Source organism: Meriones unguiculatus, chromosome 11, assembly GCF_030254825.1.
Source record: "Meriones unguiculatus strain TT.TT164.6M chromosome 11, Bangor_MerUng_6.1, whole genome shotgun sequence".
NCBI classification, from domain to species: Eukaryota; Metazoa; Chordata; class Mammalia; order Rodentia; family Muridae; genus Meriones; species Meriones unguiculatus.
Genome location: NC_083359.1, coordinates 4,664,677 through 4,691,976, shown reverse-complemented (window position 1 = coordinate 4,691,976; position 27,300 = coordinate 4,664,677). Strand labels below are relative to the sequence as shown.

The 27,300-nt window shown below is 43.6% G+C and overlaps 1 protein-coding gene across 1 annotated transcript; it reads left to right on the top strand.

Moving 5' to 3' along the window:
* Positions 1 to 2,659: 2,659 nt before the first annotated feature.
* LOC110559419 (myosin-1) lies at positions 2,660 to 27,074 on the top strand. Its single transcript, XM_060363476.1, has 39 exons — positions 2,660 to 2,775; positions 4,238 to 4,481; positions 4,575 to 4,718; positions 4,842 to 4,998; positions 6,159 to 6,186; positions 6,938 to 7,052; positions 7,146 to 7,238; positions 7,352 to 7,415; positions 8,059 to 8,157; positions 8,247 to 8,350; positions 8,465 to 8,603; positions 8,819 to 8,937; positions 9,028 to 9,177; positions 9,942 to 10,112; positions 11,352 to 11,664; positions 11,752 to 11,828; positions 12,952 to 13,039; positions 13,117 to 13,234; positions 13,464 to 13,587; positions 13,675 to 13,811; positions 13,909 to 14,164; positions 15,677 to 15,919; positions 16,030 to 16,206; positions 16,941 to 17,086; positions 17,164 to 17,254; positions 17,343 to 17,732; positions 18,301 to 18,427; positions 19,997 to 20,115; positions 20,297 to 20,493; positions 21,668 to 21,851; positions 22,105 to 22,270; positions 22,362 to 22,486; positions 22,913 to 23,221; positions 23,306 to 23,509; positions 23,816 to 23,941; positions 24,027 to 24,197; positions 24,691 to 24,795; positions 24,895 to 24,990; positions 26,823 to 27,074. Exons 2-39 carry the CDS (start codon positions 4,278 to 4,280, stop codon positions 26,973 to 26,975), a joined length of 5,829 nt encoding a protein of 1,942 aa, XP_060219459.1. The 5' UTR covers positions 2,660 to 2,775; positions 4,238 to 4,277; the 3' UTR covers positions 26,976 to 27,074.
* Positions 27,075 to 27,300: the final 226 nt, after the last annotated feature.

Genomic DNA, 27,300 nt, shown 5'->3' with positions numbered 1-27,300 from the left:
GCAAGCAACATCCTTGGGCTGGCCCTCTCTTTTGTCACCTTCCTAAACCAATGTCAAAGTTTGAAAAAAATTAGCCACATCCCACCTGCTACCAAGAAATTTGCACATATTCACATGCGTCTTGATTTATGGAGATATTTTAGGTTGATAAAGGTGCCACTTACTAAGAAAGCCTGTTCTGGTGAACAGAAGTCTGGAACTCACTTCTCTTTCTTCCCAGTGGCTCCTGGTATCCTGGTATTGTTAAATCCCAGGAAGCATCTACATAAACCCGATTTTCCAGGTCTAGACAAAGAATGGTGCTAAGTATATCTCTACAGAGATAATTCATACTAACCAAATCATTAATCCTCTGTGTTGAATAACTGCATAAGGAAAACAAACACCAAAGATCTTCACTAGCTCATGAAAACTCTCTGACATTATTAATGCCATGAATACACCACTTGTTGAGTCATCTGTATCATCCATTGGAAATAATTCCTTTTCTTGTGAAAGCTGAAGGAGGCCCATCAAAGCTGGGCCCATAGAAAATGCTATTTTCTATGTTATAATTTGGTATCGATAAGCCATGCATCTAGTCTTCACATTCTCTTTATAGCTTCTTTTATAATCATATGAAGAGCCTAAAGTCAATGATTAAGAAACCAGACCAAGAATTTCAAAGCAGTTTACTCAAATTCATGTAAAAAACAGATGTGGTAGTACTTATTGAGACATTTTCCTAGAAGTTTAACATTTTAGAAGTGGAGACATCTTTGATGCACTGCCCAAAAACCACAGCCTTCCTAACAGTACCCTTTAAAAGCTAAATGCTGACCTCTCCTCTGAGCCAAAAAAAAAAGTGTCTTGGCTGAAGTGGCAAGTCTGAGACTGATTTCAATCAGACACGTGGAGGCAACTTCACAGGTAAGCTGGTTTGCGCTGGTCTTAGGAAAAGCACAAAGAGTTTGCTCTTCTTGTTGTATTGGTCCATCTTTCATTCCCCCCACCACCACATCACCCATCAATGCTTAAGCATCAAATAACTTGGTAGTAACAACAACAACAACAACAAACCAAGACCTTGCCTTCTCTTCTCCTTTCTGTTTTGTTTTTTTCTTCAGAGTAGTTCCAAGTCCATCTTAAAACTCTATCAAATCCTATTCAGAGACTCATGAAACTGTTTGCTGAGATCTGTTAGCCACATTTTACAGATAAAGAAACAGATACATAAGAAGCAAAGTGGTGTACCTGGATGGAGCAAAACAGCTCACAGTTGGTCCAGGAAAGCTCCTGGTGGATGCAGTCCTTCAAGACCCTCCTCGTGCCTCTAATCCACTCTGGATAGAGTGTCACCAGCGAGTGTGCTGGGCTACAGATCAGTTGCCCAGGGTCTAAACTGCTGTGTGATTTGTGGGACTCTATTCTTTGAGCTTGGTTGCTTTGTTAGGAAAAAAAAATGTGGCTCACATAGCCCCTTGCAGTAATGAGGTCATGTGACCATTACAACCTGCATCTCTGGGTATCTACTTTCACACGGCAACTTGCTTTCACCACATCAGTGTAAGAGAGATGGGTGCACACAAGACCCTGGGGGCTCATTCTAAGCCATGCAATGTCAGCTATGAGAGAGACGTGATGCCACTCAGACTGCAGAGCAAACAGAAGTTAAAATAGGGAGCAATGTTCAGGTGGTGTTTGAAAATTTAAATATGTACCACCTTGGCTTCTGGAGAAGTCAAACTGGCTGGCATTTACAGACAGAAATCCTGTTTTTAATATTTCCTTACATCTGTTTTCATAGAGGAAACAGGGTTTCACAAGCAATTTGAGTTTTTTTTTTAATGACAGAATGTGAGTGTGGCTGGGCAACAGTTTGGGTGTAGGTCTGAAGTGGGAAGGGGATGATTTGACAGTGAGTCAGAGGTGCTTGACTGGAGGAAACAAAAGCAGCTGTCTTTCTTTGGCTGGTTCTTCATCAACCAGCATTTAAAATTAAGCTTTAAAGCATCCCTCAAAAATTACAATGAATTGAAAAAAAAAATCCCATCTTCTTGGGGGGAAGCAGCAGTGTTTGACATTGGGCTAAGAAGAAGCAAGTTTCCTCTGTGGTTTAATACTGCAATTGTGCAGCAGCTGACAAGCCTTTGCACAGGGCACTCAGTGAAACACAAGAGCTCCAGGCAACAAAGTCCAGGGATTCCAGGACTCAGCAGTCTCTGAAACAACACCTTACATTATTCCAAGGACGGATCATTTTCCTATCACCAACAACTCAAATTATTTATAGGAGATTGATTCATATACTTAACCCAATGTGAGAGGAAATATTTCTAATTATATCCAAACATCTTTAATATGAGGGGAATTAGGCTTGGAGACCTTCATTGCCAAAACCACGTTTTGCCAAATATGTTTTAAGAAAGAGGAGGAGGTTACGTGTTTTCCATATTTGATCCTATAAAAGTACCCTTGGAATGAGAATGACTTGTCTTTCCTCATAAAGCTTCAAGGTAAGAGTGTGTGAGGACAGGGCTCCCTGTGGACGGAAGGGATGCCTGGCCGCTGCGGTGCATGCCACACGTCCTGGCTCCCGCTGGCCCTGGCAGTCCTTCCAGCGAAGCACCAACTTACTCTGCAGCAATTGTAGTTAGATGCTGCTCTTCCCAGTCATTTCCTGGTTTCCCAAGATAACAACTATGCTCTTATTGGGAGTCACTAGCATTTGACCCGAAGGTATCTGCTTTTTTTAAATTACAGATCGGACCCACAGTCAAGGTTGCCTCAATAAAGGTAAGCTCTTTTTCTTTTCTTTCTTTTTCATTCTGAGTGTAAGACATCTCCTTTAGCGTTTGGAAAGTGTCTGTGGGGGTTGAAAAGTGAAAAGCATTTCAATGTTATGGCTGATCATGCTTCTCCTGAAAAACTCCAAGGGGGCTTAGGAAACTAGGTCTCATTAACAATGATCCTTTGCAGCATGGGAAATGCTTTCTCAGAGCCTTGGGAGTTTTGTTCATGAGGATTTTCTACGTCTAGCTTTGTAGTTTGTCTTCTAAGTGATTACAACATGCAATGTGACAAAATATGCTCATTTAAAAAGAAAACATAAGCATTCTATTGTACAGCTCTTCGCACTAATTAATAAAATCTCTGAGGTGATGTCTAAGCGGGCAGGTAGAGCACATCAAAAAAATTTAAATGGTGGGAAAGTGGTTTCAGGAAGATAAAGTACTTTAATTTTGATACCAGTTATTGCAATTGGAATGAAAAAAAAATGGGACAAAGTTTACCCAATGGAGCTTTCCCAGAAAAGGTATCTTTTAAAATTCCAATACGGATTATATATGATGTCTATCCGCAGAGTTCCTGAATGGTAAGAAGTAGATCTTAAAGGAAAAAGTTGATGGAAATATTTAAAATAACATGAGTAAAAGAGCAAGAAAACGCATTGAAGTTTGTCAAAATTCTGAGAGAGATAAATAAATGATCTGTAATAAAATGTCATTTTAACAAAATAATGCCAAACCAAGTTCTTCACATTTCTGCTTTCTATTCTGTGTGCAATCTTTGTAACTGAGTCTACAAGGGGAAAAAAAGCAAACCCAAAACCTCTCTACATGCAAGTGAGAGTTTTTAAAACTTTAGGCATATATCCTGATTGCTCTTTTTACCAAGCCAGCCAGCTCTGAGCCCTTCTCTGCACCCAGCATGTGTTCTCAGAGGTGTGAAGGATGCCAGAAAGAGGACTCCCTGCTGCAGGTGCTGGAAATCCAACAGGAAAGAAAGAAAAAAAAAAAAAAGTAAAGAGCCAGAGAACAAGAGAACATCGTAGCATCCTTCTTCTGCTTTGTGTTTCCTATGAGCCAATGGCAGGCAGCTCCCAAAGGTTAATATACATAACAAACTAGGCTCAAAGGAAGCAGCAGACATCTCTCCCAGTGGGTGAGCCGCAAACAGCCACTGTCCAAGCGCATGATTAAGTACTTGTCAGCTCTGGCAACGAACAAGGAATCTGACATTTCAACCACACCACAGCCAGGGAGATGGTTAGACTTGGTGCAATGCATTCACTCAACTGTCAGGAAATGAAAAAAAAAAAAAATGCATGGGATTCTAATAGCTCAGTCTTAAAATTTTGGGAGGGGACCAGAGAGGGGGGCACAGTTGGGATATAAAGTCAATAAACTGTAATAAAAATAAATATACATATTTTTTAAACTTAAATTTTTTTTCCTACTGCCTCTTCCTCTGCCAGGCAGGCTCTCTCCCTGGGCTGCCCCCAATAGCCTGCAGCCATGAGTTCCGACGCCGAGATGGCCGTTTTCGGGGAGGCTGCTCCTTACCTCCGGAAGTCTGAAAAGGAGCGAATCGAGGCCCAGAACAAGCCTTTTGATGCCAAGTCATCCGTGTTTGTGGTGGATGCTAAGGAGTCTTTTGTGAAAGCAACAGTGCAGAGCAGGGAAGGGGGGAAGGTGACAGCCAAGACGGAAGGCGGAGCTGTGAGTAAAACACCCTGAGCTGGTGACACTAGACCACTGGGCCGGTTTGGCTGAACCGTGCTTCCTAACCTAATATCCCTTGTTCATGGACAGACTGTAACAGTAAAAGATGATCAGGTGTACCCCATGAACCCGCCCAAGTACGACAAGATCGAGGACATGGCCATGATGACCCACCTGCACGAGCCCGCTGTGCTGTACAACCTCAAAGAGCGTTACGCAGCCTGGATGATCTACGTGAGTTCTCTCTAATGGCATTTTGCTCAAGAGAGTAGTTAATATGGTTCTTTTCTTTCTTTCTTAAAAACCAGAAGATAACGAGTGTCCCATCCAATAATTACGTCCCCTCTTTTGATGCAGACCTACTCGGGCCTCTTCTGCGTCACCGTCAACCCCTACAAGTGGCTGCCGGTGTACAATGCAGAGGTGGTGGCCGCCTACCGAGGCAAAAAGCGCCAGGAGGCCCCGCCCCACATCTTCTCCATCTCTGACAACGCCTACCAGTTCATGCTGACGGGTGAGTGGCTCAAATGGCTTTCAGATGAATTGTAACATCACCTGCAATCCGACCACGTTAGAGTCAAAAGACCTTTAGAAGGAATCAGTTGTTTGTGATTGCTTGTGACGTGCTAATTGTTCAGTAAAGGTGTCAAAAGCGGGGAAGGAGCTGGAGAGATGGCTCAGTGGTTAAGAACACTGCCTGCTCTTCCAAAGGACCCGGGTTTAATTCCCAGCAACCACATGGCAGCTCACAACTGTCTGTAAAGCCAATTCCAAGGGATCTGACACCTTCACACTAATGCACAATAAATAAAAAAATTAAAAAAAAAAAAAAGCGGGGAAAGGTGGACACCATCAAGCCAGGGACTAAGCTTGGCTTCTGACTCACTAATTCTGCAGAGCTTGCGATTTCATTGTGTCGCTCGGTGTCCTTTTCCTTGTAAGGAAAAGTGTGCTTTACTTCGAAAGCTTAAGTAATGAGAAAAAGATAGCTGAAGGATGACAAGCGCAAGCCATGTCATGGGCCCCTCATCACCTCAGTTTCTGGTTGTTTGTGCTGGATATTTTAGAAGTACTACCATTTTTAAAGTCACCGGAGTGCATTCTTGGTGGATTCTCCTTGGAGGAGATATGTGGGGTTCCTGAGACTTATAACCAGAAGTTTTCACCCCGCAAAGGATATGTCTACCTGATTGTTCTTTAACAGTTTGAAGAAGGCCATTCATAGGGCTGTAGTCTGGGGAAACAGGACAAGGAAACGTTTTCTCTATGAGGTTAATTCACCCATGTAGAAATGAAATCTTAACCTTGGCTTGAATGTCACCATTCTGATCTATAAAGCCAGAGCACAGTATTCATTTCTGATTGTAGCTATTAATCAATGGGAGGTGTGCCACTAACTAAAATCTACAGATGGTGTTGGGGGGAGGGGTGGTGTCTGACTTTGGAGTATACTGTCCTTTATGTGAAATCAATAGGGTACTCTTCCTGTGGTGACATGGTTATGACAGCGTTTTATGGTTTTCTTTCTTAACTTGAAAGACTAGAGAATCAACCCCATCTATAACTTTACAATAATACAGTGGAAAAAATTCCATGGAAAATATGACACTTATAGACTCAAGAAAAAATTATGTGACTAATACATGTGCTGATTACATACTGCTTTTCTTCCAGATCGGGAGAATCAGTCTATTTTGATCACGTATGTATTTCTATTTTGAAACTTACTGGTGTTTTACTCTCACTGGGAAAATGATAAGCCCAAAGAGAAAATTAGGTATTACTAAAAGAAATGACAAAATCAGTGAGGAGCTAGAAACTCTTTCAACCTCAGTGTAGAAAGCAAATAGAGTCCAGATGTAAAACAACAAAACTGCAATCTATCTTGCTGGTCAGTAGAGCCTCGAGAGTGCCATGTGGCATTCCCGGAAGTAGGGAATGTGAAAATCTCCTCTTGGAGTTTGGCCAAAGCTCAGCCCAGTGCAGAGGGTGGTACATAGCCTAATGAAGGTAAAGGCTTGAGGGAATAGTATTAGCCATGTTATTTGAGGCCTGCTTAGAGACCTTCTGAGCTGCGAGAGATCTAAATGGAGCCTCGTCTTTAAGGCGGCCGAGGAACACACGCCACTCAGGGCTTCTTACTCCTGTTCGCTACCTAGCTGCCGAGTGGCTGCTTGGTGAACGCTTCAAGACAGGTCTCAGCACCTCGAAGAGAGCCTGGAACATCTTCAGCACCCAAACCACGTGTTAAACGAATCATAAATTAATTTCTTGACTTGTCAGTGCAACCTAAAAGGAGAACTATGAGTTATCTGTAGACTAAAAAGACCCAACCTAATTGACAGTGATAAAGATATGTAAAGACAGATGCATGAGAGAGTAAATATTGTTGGCAGAAATAGTTTCACTGGTTACAAAACTTAATCTTCCACATATTGTTCTTTGCTGGACAGCGGAGAATCCGGGGCAGGGAAGACCGTGAACACGAAGCGTGTCATCCAGTACTTTGCAACAATTGCGGTCACTGGGGAGAAGAAGAAGGAGGAAGCACCTTCCGGTAAAATGCAGGTGAGCACGCTTGTCACAGAGCCCAGCTGCTTTGGGGGCTCCCAGGTGAGAAAGCCCTGAGCCTGATGTGCAAGGACTGATCTTTCTCTGCAGGGGACCCTGGAAGATCAAATCATCAGTGCCAACCCCCTGCTGGAGGCCTTTGGGAATGCCAAGACTGTGAGAAATGACAACTCCTCTCGCTTTGTGAGTCTCTTGGTTTTCTCTGCCTTTGGTTGAAACCATATTGGAGGCACTGCATTTTCTCCTCTCTGTGTGCTTCGAGCATTGAAGCTAACATCTTCTTTTTCCCTTCCAAGGGCAAATTCATCAGGATCCACTTTGGTACCACAGGGAAACTGGCTTCTGCTGATATTGAGACATGTGAGTAACTGGACCTTCTAACTAGAATCCAAGAATAACAAATGAGGGTTTGGAGGAACACGCTGCAGCTCCTGCTCAGCATGGAGCCTAGAAAACACTTCTGCTGCCAAACAGGCTTGGCGTGGGTGCCAACCCTAGGCAAAGCCCACAGTATGCTCTACCCACCAAGGCATGAGCTAATGGCTCTGTAGGAACTGCCAGGCATTCTTGGACTCGTTTGAAGTATTCTGGTTTAGAACACTTCCAAAATGTTAAAAAAAAAAAAGTAACATGGGGGTGTTTGAGCTGCCCGTGGGTTAAAAGCATGTGATTTTTTCTTCTCTGAGCCCTGGCAACTATTTAGTAGCCCCTTTATCGCATGCCAGGAGGCTCCAGGAGGCAGCAGTTTCAAGACTAGATAATATTCCAAATTTCAAGGTTCTTCTCTCTGAGAAGTAAGTATTCCTTCATCCACATGCATTTTACATTCATTCTAGAAGTGGTCCGAGGAAACTCAGTATGTAGAGACATCACAGCACATGGCACCTTGTGAATACCAAGCTATGATCTCAAGGTGTCATAAGACTTAGCTGATCACCCCAAGTTCTAAAAAAATCACTGTAAGAGAACCCCCCTCCTATCTGATGTTGGTTATCCATTCCAGATCTTTTGGAGAAGTCTAGAGTCACTTTCCAGCTAAAAGCGGAAAGAAGCTACCACATTTTTTATCAGATCATGTCTAACAAGAAGCCAGATCTCATTGGTAAGAATTTTACATTCATAGGTGGAAATTAATCTTTTTTATTAACCAATTCTAATGCTAAACACATACCCTTAATTCCATGTGCTTAGAAATGCTCCTGATCACCACCAACCCATATGATTACGCCTTTGTCAGTCAAGGGGAGATCACAGTGCCCAGCATTGATGACCAAGAGGAGTTGATGGCCACGGATGTAAGTCATAATATTAGGTGTGAGCGTGACAGCAATGGCCTAGTTACAGGAAACTATAAATTCTGTGAAGTACTGTCTTCTGTCCTTACACTTACCCTCTTGTGACCCCTCTAGAGTGCCATTGATATTCTGGGCTTCACTTCTGATGAAAGAGTCTCCATCTACAAGCTCACGGGGGCCGTGATGCATTATGGGAACATGAAGTTCAAGCAGAAGCAGCGTGAGGAGCAAGCTGAGCCAGATGGCACTGAAGGTACCAAACCTAAACAGCTCAAGTCAAACAAAACTCTTTATATGGATTTACAGAGAAATTACAGTCCAAACTCATGTCTCCTTCATACCAGAGCTTCTAGTGGGCACATGCAAATTTATCCTCAAACAGAATATATAAAGCAATCTCAACATTCTGCCTCTGTGTATTACGGGGCCTGGAGGAGGTAATGTTGGGAACCTGAATTGTTTTTGCAGTTGCTGACAAGGCTGCCTATCTCCAGAATCTGAACTCTGCTGACCTGCTCAAAGCCCTCTGCTACCCTAGGGTCAAGGTCGGCAATGAGTATGTCACCAAAGGCCAGACGGTACAGCAGGTAAATGAATGCCCTCTGTGAAACACACACCTATCTGAGACCTCCTTGACATCATTAATGATACCAACAAGAACTACCCTGTCTTTGTAGGTGTACAACTCTGTGGGCGCCCTGGCCAAGGCCGTCTATGAGAAAATGTTCCTATGGATGGTCACTCGCATCAACCAGCAGCTGGACACCAAGCAGCCCAGGCAGTATTTCATCGGGGTCTTGGACATCGCTGGCTTTGAGATCTTTGATGTGAGTTAACAGAAACTTTGTGGCTGAAAAGGTTGAAAATCTTGTTCTGGTAGTTACCAAGGAATGTCTACGGAAAATAGCCGCATTATAAACCGATTCATGCAAAAGGACTGAAATCTGGAAAAGGGTATGAACTTTGGAGTTAAACTCCAGCTCTGTCATTTCCTAACTGTGTGGCAGTGGGGGAGGTGTATGCCTGGCCTTTTCACAATTTCAATGAGGACCTACCAATCTATGTAACACCCCTTGATGGTCTTTTGTCAGTTATAGGCTGCTGCACTTAGTCTAGTCCCCTTAGTACAGTATCAGATAGAGAAGATGGCAAATCAGTAATAGCATCAAAATGGCACCAGGAAAGAAGAGGGCCAATTAACCCAGACTTTGAGATTCCTATCTACTTAATTAGGGAGATGAAGTAAGCTTTGACACCAAGGTAAGTTTTGCAGTGACCAGGCCTAGTGGATGGAAATGGCAAATAAATAAATCCAAGTATGTCTGCTTAAAAAAGAATGCTGTACAACCCAGTCAGTAAAGGTGATGCGCTCTCTGCTTACCAGTAGAATTTCTAATTGGCCTCATTCTGAAGTCATATTTCTGAACTTTTTTTCTAAGAGCAAGTTGATGAATGGGTTGAAAGGAAGTTTGCTACAACTGGGACAAAAAACACCACCGTGCTGAGAGAGCAGTTAGCCTGCCCAGCTGAGAAAAGCCCAGAGACGCTTTCGTTAGAAACTGGATGCTAATTTCCTTCTCCACTTATTTAGTTCAACAGCCTGGAGCAGCTGTGCATCAACTTCACCAACGAGAAGCTGCAGCAGTTCTTCAACCACCACATGTTCGTGCTGGAGCAGGAGGAGTACAAGAAGGAGGGCATCGAGTGGGAGTTCATTGACTTCGGGATGGACCTGGCCGCCTGCATCGAGCTCATTGAGAAGGTTAGTGTGTGCTGTTCAGACCGCAGTTGGATGGTGTGTAAATGAAAACACAATAAAATCATGTTATGTGCGATGGCAGGAGAGTGCCACCTATAAACAAGATGCGGGAAGCAAGTTGGTAAAAGAAGACAAGATATTTTCTTTTAAAACATGCTCCTTCCTTGACAAGTCTGCACACACATATGCAGTATGTATTATGTGTAATATATTTTGATTATTCTCACCCCACAATAGCACCTTTTCCTCCACCCCCACCCATTCAGGACTTCTTCTCCACAAAAAGTCTCCTTCCTGCTTCCCCACCACCACCACTGAGTTTTTAGGAGTGTGTATGAACATGGGGGAGGGGTTGGCTTGCCATACCATGGGCAACTTACCAGTGGCTCCCCCACAGAAGAAAGTACCCGCTCTTTCCCCAGCTGCCCTAATGCTTGTAGGTCCTCGGGGAAAGTTGGGACCTACGAGCCCTTCCATCCACAAAGGGAGGCTAACAGGCTCCATTATGTATGGCCTTTGGGCAGGTAACCACAGCTACTGAGTTCATGAGTAAAAAAAAGGCCAGCTTTTTCACATCCAGGGGATGCTGTTTCAAGGCACCCACCCTCCATCTTCCAGCTCCTGCATTTTTTCTGCCCACTCTTTTGAGACAGAATATGTTCTGTACGGTCCAGGACAGTATGCCTACCCAGAGTTCACAACCAAAGCCCTGCATCGAAAGCTATCTCTCCTTAGAAAAATTCAGCACTTATTAGAATGCTTTTACTTACTTCTATGGCATCCTTAGATCCGCTGCTATTGGCCACTGAAATATGAATTTCTAAGGCTGTAGACAGAGGCTTTCAAACGCCATCTGTGCTAAATTCACCCCAAACAGTTAACACCAAGCAGGGCAGTGTTCCCTGCTCTCACTCCCATGAGTACTGACTGCAAATGTTAGGTAAGCCTTGGAGTCTGCATTGTTATCACGTGACTCTAGTGTAGCTAATTTGGAAGCAATACTTGGAGACACTCTGCTCGAAGAATTTTGGGTTAAAGCTATAACTCTAGAAAAGCACAGCCCTCATTCATCTTACTTTGTTATAGCTAAGAGTCTCGTTAAATCAGTCGCTTCTGCTCAAACAAATGAGTTTTCATTAGCTCTGTGGAACGGAACACTGAATGCAGCCATCCGTGTCATCTGTCACTTTCTATAAGCAGACGGATTTCATGTGGCATTTGTTTCTGTATTTATTCCTCTAGCCGATGGGCATCTTCTCCATCCTGGAAGAGGAGTGCATGTTCCCCAAGGCGACAGACACTTCCTTCAAGAACAAGCTGTATGAGCAGCATCTTGGAAAGTCCAACAACTTCCAGAAGCCCAAACCCGCCAAAGGCAAGGTTGAGGCCCACTTCTCCCTGGTGCACTATGCGGGTACCGTGGATTACAACATCGCAGGCTGGCTGGACAAGAACAAGGACCCCCTGAACGAGACCGTGGTGGGCCTGTACCAGAAGTCGTCAATGAAAACTCTGGCTTTCCTCTTCTCCGGAGCAGCAGCAGCAGCTGAAGCAGGTGATTTTCAATGAGTGATATTTATTTAATGTGGAAATGTTAAGCAGAGACCCCTATCTTCTGACTGTTCTTTCTCTGTTCCCTCAGAGTCTGGAGGCGGCGGTGGAAAGAAAGGGGCTAAGAAGAAGGGTTCGTCTTTCCAGACCGTGTCAGCTCTTTTCAGGGTACAGACTTCATTTTCGGTCTAAACAGATTTAGGATGTTAGATTATATGCTGTTATGTATAAAGGGTGTGAGGAGTGGGGTGGGGTGGATATTGTCTCAAAGGCTCCTGAACTGGACATGACCCAGGTAGGGTTGGGTGGGTCAACTCAGCGTGGTAGACCTGAAATTTTGAGAGTCAGAATGGCTTTGAAGAACTACCACAATAAATAAAATAAGGGTCAGGAGCTAATTACAGAAGCATCAGATGGAAAACACAATTTGAAATTTTGGCAATGAGGTCATTTGGCATTAAAAAAAAAAATCTCCAGTAGGAAGGGATAGCATATATAATGAGATTTTCTTGAACTTCTGAGAGCTTCCAAGTGATTTAGGTTCCCATATATATACTAGTATATATACGTAATATATAAACTAATAGAGTCCTCAGATAAGTAGATTTGAAAGCAGAGGACTGGTGAATAGTGGCAGGCATGGGAGAGGGAGTCAAAAGAAGGAAATATAAAAAATGAGATATGATTTTAAAAAAGAGGTCTTCAAGAAAGACCTTGTTCTTTTCTTGGTCATCTCAGCTCCTAAGCACATCTTGAAAACTGGATGTTTTTGTTATTGTCAAAGACTTTCTCTGAAAGATGGTAAACTTTGGATACTCGATAACATGGCTGTTAGTTTTTGTCAATTCCAAGAAGGAGAAGGAGGCATTAAAAAAATGGTCACTTTCTATGGAGGATGACACAGCTGTGAGTCTAGAATAAGAAAAGAGCTTGTGAAATTAAAGTAATAAATGGAATGTCTGAAGGCAATGCTGGGTTAGAAACTAAACCAGACTAAGTATCTCCATGTATGGAAGGAGTACCTTCGTATGTTTGCAATGCCGTGATGAATATATTACCTATGGCAGGACATTCATCAGCATTGAGCAGCCACCTCAACGGCTAACAGGGAAACACGCAAGCATATACTAGGAGGCATATCAAGAACTTAGACATTCCAGACATGACTCTGGAAAATTCAAAACTGGACACTATTCAGTAGATTTGAACCAAAGCGGTGGCTCACGATCATGATGTAAATATGAGTGTATATGAAAGCATACGTTAAGCAAGTTATTCCATGGCTCCACAGGAGAATCTGAATAAGCTGATGACCAACCTGAGGAGCACTCACCCCCACTTTGTACGGTGCATCATCCCCAATGAAACCAAGACTCCCGGTAAGACACTCCCGGTATCTATCTGGGCAGGCCCCGGTGTGTTTGCGCCAGAGTCTAGAACATGTGTGTTCTTTCAGGGGCCATGGAGCACGAACTGGTCCTGCACCAGCTCAGGTGTAATGGGGTGCTGGAAGGCATCCGAATCTGCCGGAAGGGGTTCCCCAGCAGGATCCTCTACGCAGACTTCAAGCAGAGGTTGTATATTTGTCACTGAGGATTGTTTTAAAGGCTTTTGCTATTGCTTTTTAAAAAAATCAGTTAGAAAAGCAACACATTCAAGTGACTTGGGGGACACACTGTAAAGTCCTTTGACTACACAAAAAATAGATAGAGGGATGATATGGTTTCTTCAATGCTGTTTCTACAGTAGGGAGATTTCATTTGGTGACAACAGATGTGTCATTTATTTGGTTGGTTTAAACAGATACAAGGTGTTAAATGCAAGTGCCATCCCTGAGGGACAATTCATCGATAGCAAGAAGGCTTCTGAGAAGCTCCTTGGCTCCATCGACATTGACCACACTCAGTATAAGTTTGGGCATACCAAGGTAATCCTCTTGACATCCAGCCTCATGTCTTCTTGCCCCTTTGAACTTTGTGTGAGGTTTCTCATCTGCAACATTACCTCCACACAGGTCTTTTTCAAAGCTGGTCTTCTGGGGCTCCTAGAGGAGATGAGAGATGACAAGTTGGCCCAGCTGATTACTCGGACCCAGGCCATGTGCAGAGGGTACTTGGCGAGAGTGGAGTACCAGAAGATGGTGGAGAGGAGGTATGAATAAAGATAACATATTAAGTTCATGGTTCTAGTCCCTTCAGTCCTGATTTTCTTTAGAATCTGATTTTGAACATTTCTGTTCCTATCACAGGGAGTCCATCTTCTGCATCCAGTACAATGTCCGTGCCTTCATGAACGTCAAGCACTGGCCTTGGATGAAGCTGTATTTCAAGATCAAACCCCTGCTGAAGAGTGCAGAGACAGAGAAGGAGATGGCCAACATGAAGGAAGAATTTGAAAAAGCCAAAGAAAACCTTGCAAAGGCTGAGGCCAAAAGGAAGGAGCTGGAAGAGAAGATGGTAGCTCTGATGCAGGAGAAAAATGACCTGCAGCTCCAGGTTCAATCTGTGAGTCTCAAAGCCCACTCTGAAGCTAAAATCTCAGCTCAGTGATGACCAAAAAATGCCACGACTCCACAAAATCAAGTGACTGGCTGCTTACCAATCTTTTAAATGAACAATTCCTTTGTATGTTCTATAACATTCCACAACATTACTGAAAGTCAGTACAGTAGGATTCATACTTGCCTGGAAGGAAAAACGAAACATTTTTTCTCTCTCTTTTTTTAGTTGCTTTTCCTGGTAGACTGAGGATGGGAAATAGGGGACTATTTTCTTTCCCACAATTCTAGCTATTGACAAATGCCAAAAGAACAACATTATTGGTGAACAGGGAGGAGACCATGTCATGGAAACATATCCACCTCAAATCAATATTCGAAATTTTTATCCTACTCTCTTCTAAAAACTTTCTACTCAATTTTGTTTTAGAAACTTTAGACTACCTGAAAGAACTGGATCATGGCAAGGCTTTCTGTAGATAGTGTCAACTTTTATTCATAGTACAAGGGACTGGGTTAGTAATATCACTCTGATGACCCAATAAATATCCGGAAACTCGGAAAATTATATGGGACCAGGGGCTACCATCTAATCTATCTTTGCTTTTCCCAAAATACTGTCATAGTCCAGCACAGAAGCATGAATTGTTAGCTTTTAATTTTCTGAGTTCAGCAGGGGAAGCAATCAGTCCCACTGGGTCTGATATATTCTGAACACATAACAAAATGAATTGCAAACATCGAGGTTGGCTTGTATCTTTACCGTAGTTCGTGTAGATCGAGGTTTTCCAAAATGAGGAGAAGTTCATCATACCACCAGTTAGCAAGAGAATACTAAAGAAGGTGGGAAGCTTGATCCAACTATATTATCCGTGTGTGTGTGTGTGTGTGTGTGTGTGTGTGTGTATTAGCAGCATTTCATCTATTTACTTAGTAACAATTTCCTGAGTTCCAGAACCTAAGGAATCAGCCATGTTGTCACAGAGTTTATATTCCAAATCCTATTTCTTCATGAGAAACAAGGTTAATTCTTATCCAAGAATTACCTGTCCCCATGACCCATTCTCCTTGGTTCTTCCACTATTCTTCTAACTCCACGCTACGCTGTCATTGGAGGACGCTCATTCTTTTAAGACATTTTTTGATGTTTGCTATCCTCTTAGAAAAATCCTGGTACTCAGGTCTTTATTTTAATTGTTTTTTTGTACACTAAAGTTTAATGGAAGTAAACACTAAACGAAGAAAGCTGATTTGAAATTATACACTGACACAGTGTAACATGTATATTTCAACGTTATAGCAAAATAATATCATAGTTTTACCAGGAACCAAACTGTATATTTCTTCTTAAATATTCAAGTTCATAGTCAGTGATCTGACAATTTTTCTCAGTTGCAGGAAGCTGATTAAAAGAAACCAATACTTTCAACCATAATTTGCTTGTTTGCCTTCAAAACATTAATAAAATCTAAAAGATCCAGGAAACTGAAATCTGAAAATGTCTATTATCTCTCCACAGGAAGCAGACAGCTTGGCTGATGCAGAGGAACGATGCGACCAGCTGATCAAAACCAAAATCCAGCTGGAGGCCAAAATCAAAGAGGTGACAGAGAGAGCTGAGGATGAGGAGGAGATCAATGCTGAGCTGACGGCCAAGAAGAGGAAGCTGGAGGATGAGTGCTCAGAGCTAAAGAAAGACATTGATGACCTTGAGCTGACACTGGCCAAGGTTGAGAAGGAGAAGCACGCCACAGAGAACAAGGTGTGAGATATAACCATGGAAGCTCATGACTCATTTTAATTATGAAGTAAAACACAAAGCCCAAACTGTTCAAACATAACAGGTAATGCAAAGTATGTTTGCTTCCTAAGGTGAAAAACCTCACAGAAGAGATGGCAGGCTTGGACGAAACCATTGCCAAGCTGACCAAGGAGAAGAAAGCCCTCCAGGAGGCCCACCAGCAGACCCTAGATGACCTGCAGGCAGAAGAGGACAAGGTCAACACGCTGACCAAAGCCAAAATCAAGCTTGAACAGCAAGTGGATGATGTGAGTCTGAAACCATGAAAACATATTTAAAATATTTTATAATTAAACAAGCATGAGCTTATCTCCTCATGACACAATGAGCATCAAGAAAGCATTTCCCCCACACATGAACTTTAGAACATAACTGCCGACATGAAGATCAAGATAGTCAATAAAGACAAGTGGCTGTGAATAACACAAGATCTGAGTGAAAAGAATGAAAGGCAGTGAGGGTTTGCTCACCAAGATGCGTGTGAGCAAAACAGTCTTCAGCTGAACTGGAAACACCAGTGATGTCAAGAACACAAGGGAGAAGGCACATGTTCTAAGCAGGAAGCACAGCCGCATGCTCAGTGGGACAAGGGGACACCAGATAAGAAGACCAGTGGGTTGTACGCATGCTCTGGTAGCTAACAGACAACCTATTAGCAGTGTGCATTAGCCGAGGTCATGGTGTGGAAACATCCCTGCACTGTCCATCAGGTGTAGGAAACACTGCCCACAGTGGGAGGTGTAGGAGCCGTGTTACCTCACCAGTAGTCCTGGCACATTTTAGCACACTCTATATTTTAATTAAACACTGATGTTTCAGTCTAAACAAACAGTAGAAAGACAGGCCTGATGAGGCATTTCTTCCTAATTCCCCAAATACCCAGGGAGCATGCTGATTCACTATGAATTACTGTCACTGAGTTTAACCTGGGGTAAATGTTGTGCTATTGTAAGGACTACATTCATGAGATGTTAACTTTTAGCTTGAAGGCTCTCTGGAACAAGAAAAGAAAATCCGGATGGATCTTGAAAGGGCAAAGAGGAAACTGGAGGGGGACCTCAAATTGGCCCAAGAATCCACAATGGATGTAGAAAATGACAAGCAGCAGCTTGATGAAAAGCTTAAAAAGTAAGCAGTGAAGATACAGGCCTCAGGGAGGATGACTGTCAATGGCTCTGTGTCTGACACAAGGGTTTTCCCTACAGGAAAGAGTTTGAAATGAGCAACCTGCAGAGCAAGATTGAAGACGAGCAGGCCCTGGGCATGCAGCTGCAGAAGAAGATCAAGGAGTTGCAGGTAAGAAAATGGCTTCCATCAGTCTAACTCATCAGGAGATAAAATGGCTGACCCAGGAAGCTGAGCCTGTCCTTTCCACCAACCCCAGGCCCGCATTGAGGAACTGGAGGAGGAGATTGAGGCAGAGAGGGCCTCCAGGGCCAAAGCAGAGAAGCAGCGCTCTGACCTCTCCCGGGAACTGGAGGAGATCAGCGAGAGGCTGGAAGAAGCCGGAGGGGCCACTTCAGCCCAGATCGAGATGAACAAGAAGAGAGAGGCTGAGTTCCAGAAAATGCGCAGGGACCTGGAGGAGGCCACCCTGCAGCATGAGGCCACAGCAGCCACCCTGAGGAAGAAGCATGCAGACAGCGTGGCTGAGCTCGGGGAACAGATTGACAACCTGCAGCGGGTCAAGCAGAAGCTGGAGAAGGAGAAGAGCGAGATGAAGATGGAGATTGATGACCTCGCTAGCAACATGGAGGTTATTTCCAAATCCAAGGTACAAACATGATAAAGTGCCAGAGATATTTCTGTAGACAAGTGTGAACCTTAACATATCATCAGGAGCTATCAGGAGGAGGGGCGACACAACTTGGGACTAGGGAAATGGGGAATAAGCCATTAGGTGTGCTCACTCTAAGTGAGAATAGCCATTCCCAAATAACGAAAGACGTGGAAGTGTGAACTCTTTCAGAAAACAAACAAACAAAAATACCATTCACCTATACATTCTGAGGTTTTAAAATGCTTTGTGTCAATCATGGAGCTTTTCATTTTTCTTTGATGCTCAAACAAAATTTACCTCTCACAAACATGCCATTGGCTCAGTTGGGTATCATTAACTTATACCACAGCTAAGAATATCTAGAGAAGACCCCACACCGGAGCCATAAAACATCATGGTAGCAGTATGCTCAGACATGTTTTTCCTCCCATGACGTCTGAAACTCATTATCTTTGTCTGTACATGACAGTTTATTCTCAAATCAGCAGCCATGCCTGGGTCACTGTAATGGTCTTTGTTGCAAGGACTTGCTTGAATGGCTTCTACAACTCTTTGAATGCAGGGAAACCTTGAGAAGATGTGCCGCACCCTGGAGGACCAGGTGAGCGAGCTGAAGACAAAGGAAGAGGAACAGCAGCGGCTCATCAATGAGCTGACTGCACAGAGAGGGCGTCTGCAGACAGAGTCAGGTAGGCTGATTCTCCGCAGCTACAAGCTTAACCATGGATTTTCAATTTGCTGAAAAGTTTGGTGATTTACTTGAGGTCCTATATTAACTTCCTTGGAGGTATCTCATTATTGAGCAATGGCATAAGATTCCTTTTTTTTCTTTTTTTTTAACAGAAGAAGATAGGTACCTCAGTAGGTAGGTAGGTGGTTTGATACAGTCGCTTTCTGCTTTGGACATCATACAGCATATTTGGCTATAATAAAAAAAAGTTATTAAATGAGTTGATAACTTTATCAAATATGTTATCAAAAGTTATCAAATATGAGTTGGGCAATTAGGCACATATCCATAGTTGTATTCCCAGGAAGTTTGATGTAGAAGGATGCTAAGTTTAAGGTCAAGCTGGCATATGCTGTGAGCTTCAGGCCAGCCTAAGCTACATATTAAGGCTTGATCTCAAAGCAAAATGAACAGGATTATCAAAGAGGATTATACAAAGTGTACCCCCACAGTAACTCTTCACTTTTTCAAATAACCGTCCCAAGCTAACCTTTACTTATTTTTCCCATGAGCCTGTCGAACGTTATCCCCGTTTGAAGATGGCACATCTTGGGAAGGGTGGAGTTCATTTGCACACACTGCTAGGATGCACACAGTGCGGTAAGGAGAGAGTCAGGGGTGCAAGTGCAGGGATGCTTTCGACCAGCCAGACTGGGAAGTCTCTGCACGAAGGCCTCTTACTGACTGACCAACTTCATTCTAACGTTATGCTGCTGCCCTGTGGCGCTCAAGAGACTGTATCATTGTTATTACACTGGGCAGGACATTCAGAGTGAAAAAAAATAAAAAAAAATTTAAAAAAAGCTCTTCTCAGGGTAGGCTGCTCCCTGACATTTCCCCTCTACAGCATGTTTTTATTCCCACCACTGGTGTGATCTTGAAAAGTTAAACATGTGCTTCTTAATAAAGTTCAAAACAGGTAAGACTTGTAATTAATTTTCACAAGGGGTGCCGAAAAGCTTTCCTGCCTTGTATTTTCTGAATATGTTCCTTAAAGAATGGAAGACAAATTTGAGCACAATTTGGTTTTGGGAGTGTTTACTATTCAGAACCAACTTATTCTGGGGACAGGAAGAAAATTGCTTGCTTTCCCAAAATGAGCATGTTTCCCAGAGTTTCTTCTGAGCATCAGTTCTACTTACGGTGTCGATTGTTTGAAGATTCCAATTTCCCACACATTAAGAAAAAAATGTTTCAGATGACTAAAACAGTACCTTGTTAGCCAGAAAGCACCTATGTGCTCTGTCTGATCACTGTACATTATTTTCTACATACCCTACCACATCTTTCAACTACTGCCAGATCATCCTAAATATCTTCCCAAACCTTGGTTGATCATAAGCAGAATTTGGCTCAAAGTTCGCCATATTGTCATATTACATAGATTTGTTCATCAGTAGTGAAGTGGATGATGGATGTTTGGTATAACACTCATTTTAGACTCGCCATCCTTTCTCTGTTCCAGTTTTTGTTGTAGAGTTTTAATGTCTAAAGTAAGGCTGAGTTTTCTGGACCTTGGTCTTTGCAGGTGAATATTCACGTCAGCTAGATGAAAAGGACTCATTAGTTTCCCAGCTCTCTAGGGGCAAACAGGCATTTACTCAACAGATTGAGGAGCTGAAGAGGCAGCTTGAAGAGGAGATAAAGGTGAGCCAGCTTATCACTGTTGCCATGGTTATCGTCATTCTTGCAGTTGTTTGTCTTCCAGTGTATACTTTTACCTTGTGTGTAGATTTTCCTTCTCTCTTTGCTGGTGGCCTCTAAGAGCTTAGAGAATAATTACCAGTTTAAATGCATACAATTAAATCACGAACCTCTTACTTTTCAGGCCAAGAGTGCCCTGGCCCACGCCCTGCAGTCCTCCCGCCATGACTGTGACCTGCTGCGGGAACAGTACGAGGAGGAGCAGGAAGCCAAGGCTGAGCTGCAGAGGGCCATGTCCAAGGCCAACAGCGAGGTGGCCCAGTGGAGGACGAAATACGAGACAGATGCCATCCAGCGCACGGAGGAGCTGGAGGAGGCCAAGTACGTGCCTGACGTGGGTAGAATGGCAGCATATCTATAACAAAGTGCTTGGGCCAGGAATTCTCTGTGGGCCAAAAGGGTCCTTGCTTTCTCAAAGCCTAAGATGCTGGGGAAAATATGAGCATCAATCCAAATGGGAAATAAAAATACCTTAGGTAGTCCCTGGAAAGAAATGGGTAGAAGTCCATGGCCGACAGAGAAAAGATGCAAGGCAAGAGGAAGGCAAATAGTAATTTTTCAAAGGGGTAACTTTTGACCTCATTCTGTGTACCCAGGTGCACATGGGATTATTATAATAACAAATTCAGTTAATAATATACTCTCATGTGCTTCCTCTCTCTTTCTTTCTCTCTCTCTCCCTATTTCTCTCTACCCATCTCTCTCTCAACCACTAATGGAATAATTGGCCTAAGGTTATAGCACAAAGAGAAAAATAATCTGTATTGAATAGTAGTTCTTTATTTTTATATACAAAAATATGACTGTAGGAGGAAATACAAAAATGTGGTCAAGACCAAATGTGGAGTACAGAGAGGTTGTGGTAAGGGAGAAAGCACAGTGTTGTAAGGGAATAAACATTCATTGCAATCAGAAAGTTCCAGGCTGAATTTCTGTGAGAAAGAATCTAGGTAGGAAAGCACCTTACTCAATAGTCAGTCAAGGGTGCCATTAGGCATTCAATCTTGCACAACCTATATACCGATGGCATTTATGTTTTGGTAGATGCTTAAAAGTGATTTTGACATAACCTCTCATTTTTATTGATTTTGGAAATTTTTTTGAATTGGCAAGTTAACAAAAAGAGAAACGATTATGCAAACAAAGGCAACTGAATTTGACATAGTCAACATTCGAGTACTTTGTATGTGTGCCAGCCTCTACAAACACAAAGATTAGCAGCGTAACAATACTCTACCCTCTGAGCATTAAAACCGAGTGGAGACACAGACACAAATGGCAGTAAGGTCTACAAAGGAAGGAAGAGGTTCAAGCTGGCTCAGGCTCCACCGAGTGATGCTGAAATTTGGTTGCATTTAGCAGCACTGCACCAAACAAGCTTCATAAACACTGACTGGGGAAGTCTGGTGTGGAATAGTTCACCTGTAGCCATTTTGACACATTCATTTCTACTGATAGCCATTCCCATACCATCCATTTTCCTTTTTCTTCTCAGGAAGAAGCTGGCTCAGCGTCTGCAGGATGCCGAGGAGCACGTGGAGGCCGTGAACGCCAAGTGCGCGTCCCTGGAGAAGACGAAGCAGCGGCTGCAGAACGAGGTGGAGGACCTCATGATTGACGTGGAGAGGACCAACGCGGCCTGCGCCGCCCTGGACAAGAAGCAGAGAAACTTCGACAAGGTGCGCTCGCAGATCCTTCTTTAAAGTGACCAGCCTTCCAAACAGCTGGAACACTGCCTTGAGCTCAGCTGCCCTCATCCATTGGCAGGGATTGTGTGAGGGGGTGGGCGTACTTCCGGCTTTGTTAGTTCTTTTCCTTCACAGTTATTTTTCAATACAAGATCACTCAAATCAAACTCAGAGTTTCTAGAACACACAACTTCTACCCAGTCAAACTTTATCTGCAATATTTTTATCATCCTTCACTACTCAGATCTTGGCAGAATGGAAGCAGAAGTATGAGGAAACCCATGCTGAACTTGAAGCCTCCCAGAAGGAGTCCCGGTCTCTCAGCACAGAGCTGTTCAAGATAAAGAATGCTTATGAGGAATCCTTAGACCAGCTAGAAACCTTGAAACGGGAAAATAAGAATTTGCAACGTGAGTGCATCTAACATTTCTTTAACAAGAGATTTGAAAGAACATTTCCTGTCTCTATACACATTTCTGTTGTTGTTTTCCTCCCTAACAGAGGAGATCTCTGACCTCACTGAACAGATTGCAGAAGGAGGGAAACGTATCCATGAACTGGAAAAAATAAAGAAGCAAATTGATCAGGAAAAATCTGAGCTCCAGGCTGCTTTAGAGGAAGCAGAGGTAGATATTCTATTTTTGTTTCACAATTACAGAAGGAATTAGGCTCTGTGGAGTACAAAGATTGGTGAAGCAAGAGCTGAAAAATTATTCTTTATTCTCTCCACTGAGGGTGAAGAGAAAGAACGAACATGAATACAAGTACCATAAGTACATATTAAGAACTGTGGCAGAAACAGAAAACAAATAAAGATGAAAAAGAGGAGGGCTTTCCTTAAGGGGACTCACCTGGCTGAGGAGACAGAAGCACATATCACCAACAAATCTGCACATCAGATTTCTGTAGCAATGCAGTAAAGATGCATATAAGGATGGATGAGGGTAGCAAAAAGATAGGAACTTATGAGGAAGGTCAGAGGTCAGTTTAACCTTCCTAGGATATGGCACACTTCCATTCTCCTGCTAACGTCACCTCTTGCCATCCTCAAGGCGTCTCTGGAGCATGAGGAGGGAAAGATCCTGCGCATCCAGCTGGAGCTGAACCAAGTCAAGTCTGAGATCGACAGGAAGATTGCAGAGAAGGACGAGGAGATCGACCAACTGAAGAGAAACCACATTAGAGTCGTGGAGTCCATGCAGAGCACGCTGGATGCCGAGATCAGGAGCAGGAATGATGCCATCAGGATCAAGAAGAAGATGGAGGGAGACCTCAATGAGATGGAGATCCAGCTGAACCACTCCAACCGCATGGCTGCAGAGGCCCTGAGGAACTACAGGAACACACAAGGCATCCTCAAGGTGGGGGGCACCCAGAGGTGGTGCCAGGTGAGTGGGGTGACTCGGCCTGAGGACACAGTGTCTCAATGATTGTTCATTGCACAGGACACCCAGCTGCACCTGGATGACGCCCTCCGGGGCCAGGAGGACCTGAAGGAGCAGCTGGCTATGGTGGAGCGCAGAGCCAACCTGCTGCAGGCTGAGATTGAGGAGCTGCGGGCCACGCTGGAGCAGACAGAGAGGAGCAGGAAGATCGCAGAGCAGGAGCTGCTGGATGCCAGTGAGCGCGTGCAGCTCCTCCACACCCAGGTGGGTAAATAAATATAAATTCTTGCTCATATCTTAGCATCGTTTGGAAATGTATCTGTAATGTTTTATGAAGAACTAAGTTTAGCATGTTTAACTGGAGAAAAGGAACAACATTTTCGTGTATCTGATCTATGACATCCAGAATTGATTGTCCTTTAAAAATATGCTGTAACTCATATAATTTATGGAACCCCTGAGAGATGCTAGATAATAACTAGTTTGCTAGCTCATTTGGACATTTGGCATTCAAACTTTGTCCTTCTCTATATTTAATACTTCTGTGTTTGTTTGTTTTTTTTTAACCAGAACACCAGCCTCATCAACACCAAGAAGAAGCTGGAAACAGACATTTCCCAAATCCAGGGAGAGATGGAGGACATCGTCCAGGAAGCCCGCAATGCAGAAGAGAAGGCCAAGAAAGCCATCACTGACGTGAGCAGAGGGCAAGATGGAGGTAAGGAACCTGAATCCTGTAGGGGCTAGGCAGCCCCTAACCTGCTGTTTTATCACTCACCAGGCCGCCATGATGGCGGAGGAGCTGAAGAAGGAGCAGGACACCAGCGCCCACCTGGAGCGGATGAAGAAGAACCTGGAGCAGACAGTGAAAGACTTGCAGCATCGCCTGGATGAGGCCGAGCAGCTGGCGCTGAAGGGCGGCAAGAAGCAGATCCAGAAACTGGAGGCCAGGGTGGGTATCCTGGTCAACTTGTGTTCTTCTGTTTCTACTGTCACACATGACTTCCAATACCTAGACATTGTGGGGTGTGATAGACATTGTGGGGTGTCCTGAGATGAAAGGCAGGCAGCCCCTCTTGCCTGACTTCTTATGTTTCGGCACTTCGACTAAGACATCAGGATCTACATATGAAACAGCAGGGCACTCGAAGAAGGAAAAACTCATTGACTGATTAGATGGTAGCAAATATTTTTAAAAGTCTGACTTTAGGTGCTTGAGAGATGACTCAGTGGATAAGGATATTTGCTGCTCATGCATGGGGCCCAGGTCCAGTTCCCGGCACCCACATGGTTGCTCACAACTGCCTGTAACTGCAATGCCAGAGGATCTGATACCCACCTCTGACGTCTGTGGTGCACATGCAAGCAAACACTCACACACATAGAGTAAAATAAACAAATCTAAAATTTAATTTAAATCCACCTTTTTTTTTTTTTTTTGGCAGGTACGGGAACTTGAGGGAGAAGTTGAAAATGAACAGAAGCGCAACGTGGAAGCTATCAAGGGTCTGCGAAAACATGAGAGACGTGTGAAGGAGCTCACGTACCAGGTAAAGAAAGGGGCTTCTTTAAGACATTAAAAACAGCAGGCACAGAAAGGTGAGGGGATATTTATGCTTTCTGGAAGCTCACACTTTCACATCTTCCAGACTGAAGAGGACCGCAAGAATGTCCTCAGGCTCCAAGACCTCGTGGACAAACTGCAATCAAAGGTCAAAGCATACAAGAGACAAGCTGAGGAAGCGGTGAGTTCAGGACCCCTGACATGACTGGTGGCCCCCAGCTCCCAGACACCAGGAGGCCAAAGCAGTTAAAGGAATAAAATAAAAAGATGAGGATAACAAAGAAGGGTCAAAGGAAAATGACCTACTGAGAATGTGATGCAACTGGCCACTTCATGTCACAGAGGACAATGCCTAAGGGAGAATGAGGATGGGAGATGATGTAGGCTTGCCATCTCTGAGGCCCTGAGTCCTGTTGTAAGCATCAAACCCAGCCAACTAAGACACAGTGTCTATAGCATTCTAGAGAGTGGGAGAGTCAATTCTAGGATCCTATTCAAGAAACAGAAAGACAGAGGAAGAGAGCAGTGTACCTGAGGCTAGAGAACCAGGCAAAAGGCAGCTCACAAAGTCTTCTGGTTTCTGGAAAGAAGCCCACATCTTAATATAAATACAGCCAGACCACAGAAACAAAGGCAATGTTCCTATCCAGGCCAGACGTGGCCTGCTTTTCCTTTTTAAAAGTGTCCTTGCTACAGTGTAGAGAAAAGATTGTTGGATAACCCAAGTAAGTGCAAGAAGGTATGTTGGGAAAATTTCAGGTGGGTCTGTGGCTTGCATCAGGGCAAGAATAAAACAAAGGGAATTCATGAGACTCAGGATTCATCCTGGAGATCGAAGGCATTAAGTCCTCTAGTAGGCTACCCTTGGAAGTAAATGGAAGCAAAGCAGGAGTAATCCACCAAATTGTGGTGTGAATAGCCAAGTGGGTGACGTAAGCATTACTGAAAAGGAAACCTAAGGGGATCAGATGACCAGGCTGCAAGGGAACCAGGAATTCTACTTTAGTCACACTGCAAGACATTGCTGTGTACACAGTGAAGAGAACCACTGGCCACGGAAGTGTCACATTATGGAGGCCAGAAGGCCCAGTGATATTCTAATCAATAGGTGGCTGCAGATCTACATTATCACATTGACCCTTTCCGGACTCATCTTACGGAGTCAAGTATCACTTGCCTCTCTATGGATATATGTACCTACACATTGCAGATAAGGTCCTCTGCCCATCAGTGGCTTTGGTTTATCCCCTGGCCTCTTAGCTCTGGGACGCAAAAAGGGGGAGGAAAACAGCAAAGGGAGAAGAAAGAACAGAGACATGCACATATGTGCGCCTCGCACCCACACCCTGGCAAACCATTCAGCTTTCCCCCTCCACTCCAGCTCTTGCTTTCTTCTACCATGAGAGGGAGATGTAAGGGCTTTTCTGAGCTACCCCATTTAAAGTGACTCTAAGCTTCATCAATGTTCTAAATCTGAATGTCACATTTTGCGAGGGTTCTTAATGAGATGTTTTAAAAAAGAATGATTACTGGAGACTAAATTAAGACTGGCCTTTCCAAATTCATTGCTGTATCTACAAGCACAATTAGAGATCACTAGGGCTATTTTACAGAATAATAAACATGTTTAATTTCAAAACTTTATTAAGTGGGGGATGATTTATGAGCCAAATGGCAATAATTTACATTCAGTTTGATGTCATAGAGATTGCTTGTGTGAGTATCCTCTATCCTCAGGAACCTCAACAGCAATGACAACAATGCCCAGAAGCCTGCCAGAGTCATGGTAGTGTTAGCTCTTCTAAAAGTTCAGACAGCATTGTGTGTGTTTATCAATGAGTTCATGAAGCAAAACGGGAGTTAATGGGCCAAAAAATTTACACAGTTCTCTAGATTTCTTTGAAAATTTACTAGAGCAAATTGGTTTTAAGCAAAAGGGCACTCAAGATGCACTGATCTAAGTCTAGAAATGGTGAGCATTTTTTCCCCTTATAAATGTGTTTCCATTTACAGGAGGAACAATCCAATGTCAACCTGGCCAAGTTCCGCAAGATCCAGCACGAGCTGGAGGAAGCCGAGGAGCGGGCGGACATCGCCGAGTCCCAGGTCAACAAGCTGCGGGTGAAGAGCCGCGAGGTTCACACCAAAATCATAAGTGAAGAGTAATTGATCCAAATGCAGGAAAGTGACCAAAGAGATGAGCAAAATGTGAAGATCTTTGTCACTCCGTTTTATATTTATGACTTTTGGAGATAAAAAATTTATCTGCCAAGAATTCGTGAGTCTCCTTGTTCCCCTTCATGTCATTTGTCTTCGTTGTACATCAAGGAGAGAGAGTGAAATATTTGCTTACATTAATGTAAGCAAAGGCTAAACACGATAGAGCAGCCAGGTTAAGCCCAGAAAGTACCACACATGCTTGTGGGAAGAGGGTGAAGCCTAGGGGCATGCTATGCCATGCACAAGGAGCCCCGGTTGGGCCATCAGCTGG